The sequence below is a fragment of the Vigna radiata genome, chromosome 8 (genome assembly GCF_000741045.1).
Source record: "Vigna radiata var. radiata cultivar VC1973A chromosome 8, Vradiata_ver6, whole genome shotgun sequence".
In the NCBI taxonomy this organism is placed as follows: Eukaryota; Viridiplantae; Streptophyta; class Magnoliopsida; order Fabales; family Fabaceae; genus Vigna; species Vigna radiata.
This window is the reverse complement of record NC_028358.1, coordinates 1,620,665-1,633,315: the sequence shown is the minus strand read 5'-3', so window position 1 is coordinate 1,633,315 and position 12,651 is coordinate 1,620,665. Positions and strand designations below refer to the sequence as shown.

Genomic DNA, 12,651 nt, shown 5'->3' with positions numbered 1-12,651 from the left:
CGTATATTAAAAGTTTAAAAAAATAGTAAAAATTTATTTTAATTGAAAAAATAATTATTAAAATAATAACTTTATTCATTGATGAGTAGATATGTAGCTAAGCTAACATAGTTAAAGTTAATTGGTTAGATTTGACATCCCATGATTTAGGAAAAAGATGAAGAATAGCATTATTTGGAATTCACCCAAAATCGGAAAAATGAAAATAAAAATAAAAAAACTCAGAATTCCCTTTCCCTCTCCCTTAAGCACCACTCTCTCTCGTCTTCAGAGGTCGGCCACGAGCGCGCAACTCATAAAACCAAATCTGCGTTGCACGCAGGAGAGAGGCACTCACATAAACCCTAGAATTTTAATTTTCATGTGTCTTTCTTCTTGATCTCAATTTTCACATGGGTCGACCAGAGCCATGCGTTCTCTTCTCCCAAACCTTTGTTCATCCACACCTCGATGAGTACGTCGACGAGGTAACGTCATTTTTCGCTTCTCTCTATCTCTCTACGCGATTCTTCCTTTTAATCGCATTGCTAAGTGGGAAATTTCAATGAACTCTTTTCGGTAAGCTTTAAGCGTGGTTGGTTTTGGCTACTCGTTACTTTCCTCATCGTAGTTGTGTGTTATTAGCGACTGCGAACTTTGGAATGTGTTTTAGTGGGGTTTGGTGGATTTCTTATGGTTGGTTGTAGTAACCGAGAGTCCTTTCTTGCAGGTGATTTTCTCAGAGCCCATTGTTATCACCGCGTGTGAGTTTCTTGAACAGAGTGCGTCATCAGTTGCTCAAGCAGTGGCACTCATTGGGTATGTTACTTTTGTGTTGGGTTTTTGAAATTGGTTTGAAGTGATAGAAGGGTGGACTGAATAGTGGGGATACTTTATTGCTTGGTAGTATTGAGAGTTGGTGGTTGCTCATGTTTGTTTTAGATGGCTACATTGTGTAATGTAATGTAGAAGAACACTTTATACCCTTCGGAATTGGTTGGAAGAGGTTCTAGGGATTTTATAATATGTTTAGTTGCGTGTGCATCCCATTTTTTTTTGTATGTATGATACATTGCTTTTTAAAGCTATCTGTACTAGTTTTCACATTAATTGTGAAAATTTCGTGGGATTGGCTTCCCAAGCACCTACTTATTTGTGCTAATGAAAAAGGCTTATGACCTTACTAGATGTTTTTTAATCTTTTTGTGATAGGTCAATGGTGATTGGTGAAACGATTAAAATAATTTATTTATTTATTTCTGTAAGCTTTATGGTTAAGCTTATGAAATAAGCACACGTGTGATAAGCTGAACGTAAGTGCTGAATTAAGTTGTTTACTGGGTACACTCTGGTTTGGTGTTGCTCATGTTTAATTTGTCCTCAGGATTGTTTTGCATTCGTTTTTGGTTGGAAGTTTATACTATATTTTATGGTGTCCAACCCATTTTTCATGTGTATGATACATGAATTTTTAAATCTATTTGTACTAGCTTTCACATTAAACGTGAAAATTTAGTTGGATGGGCTTCCGAGCACCTGCTTATTTGTTCCTATGGAAATGGCTCATGACCTTGTATGTTTTTTTTTTAACTTTATTCCAATATGTCTGATGGTGTCATGGTGATTGGTTAATAAATCAAAATAAGTTTTTTTTTTCTTTAGTTTATTTCTGTAAGCGTCATGGTGAAGTGTATAGTATAAGCATGCGTGTTAAGCTGAATAAGGGGTGAATTAAGTTGTTTTCTGGATGCACTGGCTTGGTGTTGCTCATGTTTAAATCGTTCTTAGGATTTTCGCATTTATGATAAGCTTATGATATCAGCATCTCTGTGATAAGGTAAAAAAGAGTTGAGTTAAGTTGTTTACTTGGTACACTCTGGCTTGGTGTTGCTCATGTTTCATTTAGGAATTTTTTGCATTTATGATTTTGGTTGGAAGTTTATACTATGTTTTGTTGTGTTGAACTCATTTTTTGGGTACATGATACGTGAATTTTTGAAGCTATTTGCACTACTTTTCACATTAAATGTGAAAATTTTCGTGGGGTGGTTTTCCAAGCACCCACTTATTTGTCCTTATGAAAGTGGCGTATAACCTTGTTATAAGTTTTTTTAATCTTATTGCAATAGATTTCATGGTGATTGCTGAAAGTTATTAAAATAAACTTTTTAGTTTATTTTTGTAAGCTTCATGGTAAGCTTATAGATAAGCTTAAAATAAGTGCTGAATTAAGTTTTTTACTAGATGCACTCTGCCATGGTGTTGCTCATGTTTAATTGGGCCTTTGGATTTATGTTTACTAGATGCTCTTTGCATTTGTGGTTCTGGATGACTTTTGAAGTTTTTATAATACTTTTGTTCATTGCTGGTGACATTTTCAGGGCGACTTCACCTCCATCATTTGCAATAGAGGTTTTTGTTCATTGTGAGGGAGAGACAAGGTTTAGAAGACTTTGTCAGCCCTTTCTCTATTCACAATCTTCATCAAATGTACTAGAAGTAGAGGTATTTATGAAATTTTAGACAATTTTCTAATTTGACTATTATTAAGTGTTTGGTTCCTTGTTACCCAAACTGTTTTAATATTTATTTACTTCTATTCCGTTTGGATTTGTTCAAAGGTGTATCAATATTGTTGTATTTTTTTGTTTGATCCATTAATTGTATGGTGTATGGTGTAGTTATTTAGCTTTTGTTTTTTTACAGATAGATGCAAAAGATGTATTTCATGAGAAGTAATTTGTATGTCAAACTCATAGTTTCTAAGTTCTTTTCTTTTTATCATAGAATAGTTATGTAAATATTAGTGAGTAAAATATCTTTGACATGATTTGATCTAATTTAATTTGTTTGGTGACCGATACTAGTGAATAGGATATTCTTGAAATTCTGAGTAGGTATGGTTCTTGTTTGCTTATCATATATGTTTTTATAAGAGTAATGTATACTATTCATATACTAAAGATGTTTGGTGGATGCATTGTCCTCGTTATTTCACTTTATTGCCTAAGGTTGTGTTCTGGTTGTTTATTTTGAAAGAATACTGTCTTATTTTGCTAATTTCCCAAGGGAGATTAAGAAAAATAATTATTTAAAAAAATATTTCTATCCAAAGATTTGTACCATTTTGGTGTTTACTCCTTTCTCTTTCTCAGGCTGTTGTTACAAGTCATTTAGTTGTAAGGGGCAGCTATCGCAGTCTGAGTATGGTTATATATGGCAACACAGCAGAGGATCTGGGTCAGTTTAACATTGATATTGATGACAATGCATTGACTGATCTTGTTGATTCTAGTGAGGGGAAGCTTGAAGACCTGCCACCTGCATTACACTCTACTAATTTTACAATTCGTGAATCACGCTCTTCTCTGAACGTGTTGTCTATTCCTGTTCCTGCAACAAATATTTCTCTTGAAGTCAATATTTTTCTACAGTTGATGCTAAAAATTTTGAAGTTTTCGGATCTTGGGGATGCTGGTCATAAAATTGTAAATACTGTAGTGTCTGCAATCTCTTCTTACATTTCCAGTGACATATGTGAATCAATCAGTGGGAGATGTCAGATGTGGAAGAGATCTGAGAATTTGGAAGAGTTGCACAGTGCTATTAATGAGGCAAGAAAAGAGCTTCTTGAGGTTTATAAGGTTCTTCATGAGAAATCTAGGAGTGAATCTGCTGATTGTTCATCAGAGGGCAATTATCTTGAAATGAATGTTGAAATGTTGGATTCCAAAACGTTAGTGGATATGTTTAACCGGTATTTTCACTTCCAAATACACTCTTCATGTATAGGGGATCACTTCCTTTCTCAGGTAATATATTGTTTTTTTGTCAATTGTTCTACTAGCATCATCCTATTTGTTGAGAAAGTTAGAATCTAATTGCATTTCCCCCTATATTGCTTATTTGCTTGTGTTTTCTGTTCATCTTTCCCCCCTGGCTAATGTATCTTCTTGCTTAACTGCAGAGGGAGCATGCCTTTTTAGGATTGAGCATGTCTTATTTGCTATGTTCTGCTAGAGAGAGTTGTTTTCAGTTTGTTAGTAGTGGGGGAATGGAGCACCTAAGGGTGTTCTTTTCCAAGGATGGACAAAATTCTACTACTATTATGCTACTGCTTCTTGGTGTTATAGAGCGGGCTACTAGGTATTCAGTGGGATGTGAAGCCTTTTTAGGTTGGTGGCCTCGGGAAGATGAAAGTATTCCCTCTGGTATCAGTGAAGGTTACAGCCATTTGGTGAAATTGATATTGTCAAAACCTCGTCATGATGTTGCTTCTCTTGCAACCTATTTGCTTCATCGCTTAAGATTTTATGAAATTGTTTATAGATATGAGGTATTTCTTTCAATGATCGTGCTTGATATAAATGTTTCTTTGCATTTCTGAACTCCATCTTTATCTTGTAATAATTTAATTTTTGCCAGTCAGCAGTTCTTTCTGTGCTGGAAAATGTCAGTGCTGTTGGCAGGATTACAGATGTCACACTGAATATGCTCAGCTCAGCTGAAATTTTGCTCAGAAAGCTCCTGGTCAGTTTTAATTTGATCAATTATGGCTTTAGTAGTATTATAAAGTAGTAATATGCAGAATTTTATTTTATATTTCCCCACTATTTTTTTTTTCTTTTGACTTCTCACTTGTTTTTTGTAATTTTAACTTTAAAAAAGTTTATTGTTAATGTTTGTTAACAAGTACTAATGCAGAAATTGATAAATTCGCGTGGTCCAATTGAAGATCCTTCTCCCATAGCTTGTGCAAGCAGATCACTAATTACTGGTCAAACAGATGGATTGTTGTCATATAAAACAACTTCCAGCTTGATAAGCTCTTCAAGTTGTTGCTTTTCAGATTCAGATATTGATTCACATTTGTTGGGGCTTTTGAAGGTATACTGTTTTGTCAAGACAAGTTTTTTTTTTTTTGTTGTTTTTTTCAGAAATGTTGCCTGCTGTTGTTTGAGATGCATCTTGTCTAACTCAAACATCATGTGTCTGCCTTAAGTAAAATCTGCATTTTGTCTGTATCTGTATATTAATAAAGGAAGATGGTATAGGAATGTGAGAGCTGGAGACTGTTTTCGTTTTGCAGGAGAGGGGTTTTCTTTCATTATCAACTGCATTGTTGTCATCATCTTTATTGCGTTCGGAGAGTGGCCATGTCTTGGAACTCTTCATGGATGTCACATCATCAGTTGAGGCTGTGATCCTGTCTTTGCTTTTTAGTCGTGCAGGTTGGTTACAAATAACACTCACATCAGTTTCATCAATTATTAGACAGATGCAAGTGAGATGTCGAGTAATTTGATTAACTCTCTACCGTTTTAGGCTTGGTATTCCTTTTGCAGGATGCTGAACTTTCGAGTACACTAATCCTTGCTCTAAGGGGTGGTCACCGAGGCAATAAGGAAAATTGTATTCCTCTTCAATATGCTTCCATTTTGATTTCAAAGGGTTTCTTTTGTAGTCCACTGGAGATAGGAATGATAATTGAGATGCATTTAAAAATGGTTAGTTGTGCAACAAAAATATAATTTCACGCCCACTTATTGCTTTGTTACTGCTCTTTCTGCTGTTTTTTCCCCTTGAGTTTTAACTTTGTTTCTGGTTTGTATCTAATTGAGATGATTTCTGTGCTTGCACTAGGCCAATGTCACTGACAGTCTGCTTTCATCGAATCCACAGTCAGAAGAGTTCCTATGGATTGTCTGGGAACTCTCCATGCTTTCACGGTGCCAATTGCCTTATTTGAATTGAATCTTAAATATTCTTATACAGTTTAAGTTCTAAATTAAACTTGCGGATGATTTGTAGATCTGATTGTGGGCGCCAGGCACTATTAGCTTTGGGAAAATTTCCTGAGGTATGCACCTAAATAATTAGCTGCATTAATACTGCATAAGGAGGCTTACGCTATATGATTGTATTTGTATGGTCTGTTGGCTTACTCACTGGATGGCTGGATTATTATTAAGTAACATGCTCATATGTTAGTTGTGAATCTTCCGGCAGAACTCTTCAATGTCTGAGGAGTTTGAGTGAACAACTTTATTAAGCACTCAGGTAGCTCTTATCACATTAGAGATTATCTCAAATTTGACTGTAAAGACAATTAAAGAAGCAAGTTAGAGATAACTTGTGTTGATAAACTTCGCCAAAAAGCTTATTTAAATAAGCTAAAAGGTGCTTATAAGGGTAGAAGCCCACATAATATCTGTGGAAGCTCTTACATTCGCCTCCTAACGTGTTGAAATTTTATTCTTGTCCATAATAAATTCAGTGCTAATCTGCAGTTACAGAATGCTACAAAGATAGTTTGGGTTCCATAATGGAGTTTTTATTTGTGGTATTAGACATTTTAGTACGTAATATATTGCTTATTTGCGGCTCTTTTATAGTGTGATTATTTTCTTTTCTGTAGGCTGTTTCCATCTTAATTGAAGCATTGAGTTCCATCAAGGAATCTGAATCTCTTGGGAAAACCAGTGGTACTCAAGTCACTCTATCTCTTTCTTATACACAGACATGGTAGTGACATGATTTCTTCTTTAGTGCTTGTTCTAACTCTACTGTATTCAGGATCTTCAGCTGTAAATCTTACAATATTTCACTCAGCTGCTGAGATCATTGAAGCCATTGTTACAGATTCCACATCTTCTTCTTTGGGTTCATGGATTGGACATGCCATGGAACTACATAGGGCTTTACATTTCTCTTCTCCAGGGTCCAATAGAAAAGATGCTCCCTCGCGGTTGTTAGAATGGATCGATTCCGGCGTAGTATACCACAAACACGGGGGAATTGGTCTCCTGCGTTATTCTGCTGTATTGGCTTCAGGAGGGGATGCCCAATTAACATCAACTAGCATCTTAGTTTCAGATCTGACTGATGTGGAAAATGTTGTCGGAGACCCTTCTAGTGGCTCTGATATTAATGTTATGGAGAATCTTGGAAAATTTATATCTGAAAAGTCCTTTGATGGTGTCACTCTTCGCGATTCTTCTCTGGCACAGTTGACAACAGCAATAAGGATTTTGTCTTTTATTTCTGAGAACCCAGTATGTAATAATCTATTTTGAATAATTCCACTTAAAATTATGGCCTTTCTTATGCAACTTTTAATCAATGCAGACTGTTGCTGCGACTCTCTATGATGAAGGTGCTGTAATAGTTATTTATGCCATTTTGGTGAACTGTAGATTCATGCTTGAGAGGTCCTCGAACAATTATGGTAAGTTTATTACAAATTTACAATAGGTTGCCTACCTTCTCTTAATAATATTTGATATGCAATATATATCAGATTAGTGAGTTGATGCTACGAACTGTTTTCAAGAAAATTTCTGTTTGACAGACATGTTATATTATTTAAATTTTTTCATAATCATAAATTTAATTGTTAATTCTGGTATCTGGTTAGGGCAGGCTACTAAATTTATGAATTAGATTAGTTGGACTTCTCTTTAGGTTTGCAAAATGTAATGTTCCATATCTTTGAACAGATTACCTTGTAGACGAGGGTACAGAATGCAATACTACATCAGATTTACTCCTAGAACGTAATCGTGAGCTGAACATAGTTGATCTTTTGGTTCCTTCATTGGTGCTACTTATTACATTACTACAGAAATTACAGGTGTGTCCTTAATAGAATATTGGTGTTTATATGTGGTGGTTTCATTATATTGGAAATTTGGAACAATCTACATCTGAAATGTGAACATATATCCTATTAACGAAAAAACAGTAGTTTGTAGAGTTGGGATTGATTATTACATTTTGATTGGTAATTACATCTCAAACCTAAAAATGTTGTACATTTGTAGTTTTGTTTGGGTTTACATTATGTCTGAGCCGAAAAAGGTCACCCTTCCAGCTGATGGCCACTAACTGAGGCCCACTTCATGAAGCATGATATGATGTGTATCATTGAGCAAAGGATCTTTGGACTTTCCTATTATGGAGATGTGCCACTGCTATTGGGTGTGCTAGATAGCTATGGAAACCAGTTAATAATCCTATTATGGAGATGTGCCACTGCTATTGGGTGTCCTAGATAACTATGGAAACCAGTTAATAAAGGAGTCTCTATTAGTTCAGTTGGTTTGCTTTTAATTTTTCCTTTACTTGAAGTTTCTGTCAAATTTAATTTGAAGTCCCTATTAGAAAAAGATTGAGCATAATATAACTTTTAAAGCTAGCTGAATGGAAGAAAATTACTCAAGTGTTATTTGGAGTATTTTGGCCTTAATCCTAGCTATTGAAGATCCCACATCAACTAATAAGGCCGGATTATAATACTTAAGTGGGGTGCAGTCGTCCTCTTACAAGCCAATTTAGTAAAGATGAGTTAGATTTAAACTTACTTTGTAATGTCAAAACTGTTTTGTTTTTTATGCATTTTAGCTTTTTTGTCTTATCCATGCTATAATTTTATTCTTTATTATAGGGGTATCTTGCTATTAATACTAAAATTATGTATTTAAGCACAATCCCATAGTTATATGGATTTGTTTCCTTAGAATTATCTCTCTATGTTTCCTAAAGTAAGCAGCAGGCACATGTATTTATAGGTCCAGTGGCTTCATTATTGAAATATAGAAGAAATATATAGTAGAAAATAAGACTTATTTTATTATTCTCAATGATTAAAAAAATACATTCTGATACCCTCTATTTGTTATAATCTAGTTCTTCTAAAAAAGGAAACAGGAAAACTAGGAAAACTAAAATAAAATAAAAGATTATGTATCTATTTCCTCTAATTAGGAAGATTCTAAAGATATTATTTCAAATTACAATACTGCCCCTCAAGTTGGTAAATGAATATCAATAATTTCCAACTTGCCCACAAGATCTTGAAATCTATCCGGAGGAAGCCCTTTTGCAAAAATATCTGCTATTTGAAGTTCTGTAGGAACATGAGTTGTAATCACAAAGCCTTTGTCAAGATTATCTTTGATGAAACGTCTGTCAATTTCAATGTGTTTGGTTCTGTCATACTGTACTGGATTATGGGCTATAGTCACATAGCAGACTTATTGTCACAGTGTAGTTGTACCGGGTTCTCCACTTTGACTTCAAGATCATCCAAAATGATTTTCTGTTATCTATATCATAACACTGAAGAATTTACATTTTGACATCTTATGGTTTTTAACTAATGAGCACGAATAATGCGATTTGAGGAGTGTCCATAGGACTTCAATGGTATATTATTTGTGTTATCTTTTTCCTAAGTTCAATCTTGGGTGCATGTGATGCTTTGGTTGGAGTTCAGGATATCTAATTTATCACTATTATTATTATATGTGATCTTCCTTTACCCTTCTCTGATCTTCAATTTCTTTTTGGTAGAAAAATTTTAAAAAAACTGACATTCTTCTATTAGAGTTACAGTACCTTGTGCAACACAAGGTAAAAAACTAAGATTGTTTTGGTTGCATTTTAGGAAGCAAAGGAGCAACACAGAAATACAAAATTAATGAATGCTCTTTTACGATTGCACAGGGAAATAAGGTATATCTTAGTTCCTTTTTCTTTGCATCTTGTTCGAGAATCTTACTTCTTTACACTGATCAAATCCTGGCAATTGCAGCCCCAAGCTAGCTGCATGTGCAGCTGATTTAGTATCTCCATATCCTGATTATGCTGTTGGTTATGGAGCAGTCTGTCATCTTATTGCATCAGCACTTGCTTTCTGGCCAGTGCATGGTTGGAGTCCAGGTCTTTTTAACACCCTTCTTGCCAGTGTTCAGAGTTCTTCTCTGTTGACTCTAGGTCCCAAAGAAACTTGCAGTTTACTCTATCTTTTGGTATGTCCATTCCATTTGAAGTTTTACTATGCAAGCTTGCGCTGTTGTTTCAAATACTGTACATTGCTTGGTGCTTTTCCATTCTTAAATATATGTTTTTATTTTTAGGCTGTGTACAATAAGATTACTGGACTGTTTGTATGATTAACTCCTCTGGTCTTGTTTTCTATTTCAAGAGTGATTTATTTCCTGAAGAAGATATATGGCTTTGGACTAGTGGAATGCCCTTGTTAACTGCACGAAGAATGTTGGGTATTGGAACCATATTGGGGCCTCAGAAGGAGAGGCATGTCAACTGGTATTTGGAATCTGGACACCTTGAGAAACTGGTTGGCCAGCTGGTGCCACATCTTGACAAAATTGCTGAGATTATAGAACATTATGCAATTTCTGTATGTATTTTATTCCTAAATATGAACTTCCAAATTTCTAATACGGAGTAGGCATTATTGGTGGAGCTTGCAGGAATGATTTTTTGTTACTCTGATTTTTTGGCAGGCATTAGGGGTCATTCAAGATCTTCTGCGGGTTTTCGTTATTCGAATCTCCTGCCACAATCCCAAGTATGCATCCTTGCTTATAAAACCGGTGTTGTCCTCAATTATTCATCATGTTTCGGAATCATCATCCCCATCAGATACAGATGCGTACAAGGTAAGATTCCCGTCTGCCCCTAAAATTTGTATCTTGTATTTCTTTTTAATTTGACATTTTGAGGAATTTTGTTTCTTTATTGTCAGATTTTGAGGCTTCTTGATTTTCTTGTAAGCCTGTTGGAGCATCCACTTGGAAAGGTGATTTATCTGCTTTTCCGTTTGTTCTTGTCTCTTACTTTTGATATGATTATAATTACCGATGCAAATTATTATTGATAGCAATAATTTACATAAAGCTGGTACACTTTCTGTCAGGCCCTATTATTGTGTGAGGGCACTCTTCAGATGCTAACTAAACTACTGGATAGATGTTTTGTTATTATTGATGATGGAAAGCAGACTCCTGATAGAAGTTCTGCAAGATGCAGCTTTAATATTTATAGTTGGTGCCTCCCAATATTCAAATTTATCATGCTCCTTTTTCATTCTGAGACTTCTGAACATTACCCGCAAAGACATGACTTGTGAGCAGTTTACATTCCTGTAAATATTATGTTTTATTCAAGTTTTGCAACTCAGTGATGATTTTTCTGGTGTTCTGGCAGTAAAAAATTTGAAAAAATGAGTGATGAAGATTGTGCCCTAATTTTACGATATATTTTGAAGAGTTGCCAGGTGACTCTCAATACCTTCTGTATATACTTGTAGATCTATTTAGATTTTTTATTGACAATGACTTGTCTTTACTTGTCGTTGGGAAAAGAGGTGCCAAAAATAAATTATCTTACTAGTCACTGTATAGGTCTAAATGTAGTGTTTTTTTGGTTACTCTCCTGTTGCTAACTAAGAATTCTGTTGTTTCAAGGTCCTGCCTGTTGGAAAAGAGTTACTGGCTTGTCTTACAGCTTTCAAAGAATTAGCATCTTGTGGTGAAGGCCAAATGGCATTTGGAGCTACTTATTTGGGTATCCACTCTCTTGCTTATGAACTCGATCCTCAGAAAGGTGATAGGAATGTGAATTATAGTGTCTCCAGTGTAGCTGAATGGAGAAAATGCCCCCCTTTACTCAGCTGTTGGATGAAGTTGTTGAAATCTATGGATGATACAAAGGAGGGTTTGTCAACTTATGCAATTGAGGCTGTCTATGCGTTATCTGTTGGGTCCATACAGTTTTGCATGGATGGAGATAGGTAAGCTTTCGTATTTTATATCTGGATTACTGCTGCTGATTAACCTGCACATGTGCTTATGATAACATGATTTGAAAAAAAATCATTTATTCCTAGTCGCGTACTCAGATTCCCACGTAATTGCTGAGGGAGAATATTATATACCAAAGCAAAATAATATATTGTATATTATGTTATATTTTAATATCACACACACACACACGATTAATGTTACTTTTGTAAATTATACTGTGATAAAGTTATATCCATATCTTATATTATAATACAATAAGTAATAATTTTATATTACTGTAATATCACACACACACGATTAATGTTACTTTTGTAAATTATACCGTGACAAAGTTATATCTATATCTTATATTATAATACAATAACTAATAATTTTATATTACTGTAATCAATAAAAATGTGGAATTATTAAAAATATTAATAAAATATCTTTTTACTAGCCATATATTTTATAGTAATAATAATTATAATAATAATTATTATTATCAATTACATAAAGTAATATTATTATCATCATATTTTATTTACAACCAGATTATTATTATCGTTGTTCATTAGCATAAATTTGGTGTGCAGGCCTCTATATGTATTTTTTTTGTTATTATTCATGTAACTGGAAAAGCGCATATTGTGAAACAATTCCTTTATCAAAGTATGTATATATAAGTATAAATGTGATTTTTTTTTAACTTATTATGTAATTAAATGTTCTGTTATACTTATTAAGTTTTTATTTCACTATATAGATAAAATATTCTAAAATATATCTAAGGAAGAAAAACATAAAACAAACAATAACTTGAAATTTAAAGTTTAAAACCTTAAAATGACATGTTTCACATGTTAAGCTATTTTTGAAATGACTTTGAATCACGGGATTGTCCAAGATGACTCTTGTTTAAATTATATAAAACAATTTTTGGCCAATCATCCCTTCCATACCTTTTAGGCTCCCGTCTCACATACTTTTCAGCTTCTTGATTGGACCACTTCACACCAAAGTCTGGCCAAGCCCCTGGGTTCACCCACTTTTCAGCTTGCTTTTTTTTTTTTTTTTTCTG

The 12,651-nt window shown here is 34.3% G+C and overlaps 1 protein-coding gene across 2 annotated transcripts in view; it reads left to right on the top strand.

Annotated features, from left to right (window-relative positions):
• Nucleotides 1-218: 218 nt before the first annotated feature.
• Nucleotides 219-12,651, top strand: part of LOC106771904 — a 16,859-nt gene continuing 4,426 nt past the window's right edge. The window contains exons 1-23 of one of the 2 annotated variants that reach the window (XM_022784585.1): nt 219-467; nt 710-798; nt 2,361-2,484; nt 3,135-3,791; nt 3,947-4,315; nt 4,405-4,509; nt 4,684-4,866; nt 5,069-5,210; nt 5,305-5,486; nt 5,623-5,708; nt 5,791-5,839; nt 6,398-6,464; nt 6,565-7,034; nt 7,108-7,207; nt 7,479-7,612; nt 9,428-9,495; nt 9,575-9,791; nt 9,968-10,183; nt 10,290-10,445; nt 10,532-10,585; nt 10,703-10,911; nt 10,993-11,062; nt 11,253-11,578. In XM_022784585.1, the coding sequence (XP_022640306.1) occupies nt 393-467; nt 710-798; nt 2,361-2,484; nt 3,135-3,791; nt 3,947-4,315; nt 4,405-4,509; nt 4,684-4,866; nt 5,069-5,210; nt 5,305-5,486; nt 5,623-5,708; nt 5,791-5,839; nt 6,398-6,464; nt 6,565-7,034; nt 7,108-7,207; nt 7,479-7,612; nt 9,428-9,495; nt 9,575-9,791; nt 9,968-10,183; nt 10,290-10,445; nt 10,532-10,585; nt 10,703-10,911; nt 10,993-11,062; nt 11,253-11,578 (4,148 nt within the window). In that variant the 5' untranslated portion in view covers nt 219-392. Of the gene's footprint in view, nt 468-709; nt 799-2,360; nt 2,485-3,134; nt 3,792-3,946; nt 4,316-4,404; nt 4,510-4,683; nt 4,867-5,068; nt 5,211-5,304; nt 5,487-5,622; nt 5,709-5,790; nt 5,840-6,397; nt 6,465-6,555; nt 7,035-7,107; nt 7,208-7,478; nt 7,613-9,427; nt 9,496-9,574; nt 9,792-9,967; nt 10,184-10,289; nt 10,446-10,531; nt 10,586-10,702; nt 10,912-10,992; nt 11,063-11,252; nt 11,579-12,651 lie in introns of both variants that reach the window. The other variant, XM_014657942.2, reaches the window with a different exon arrangement.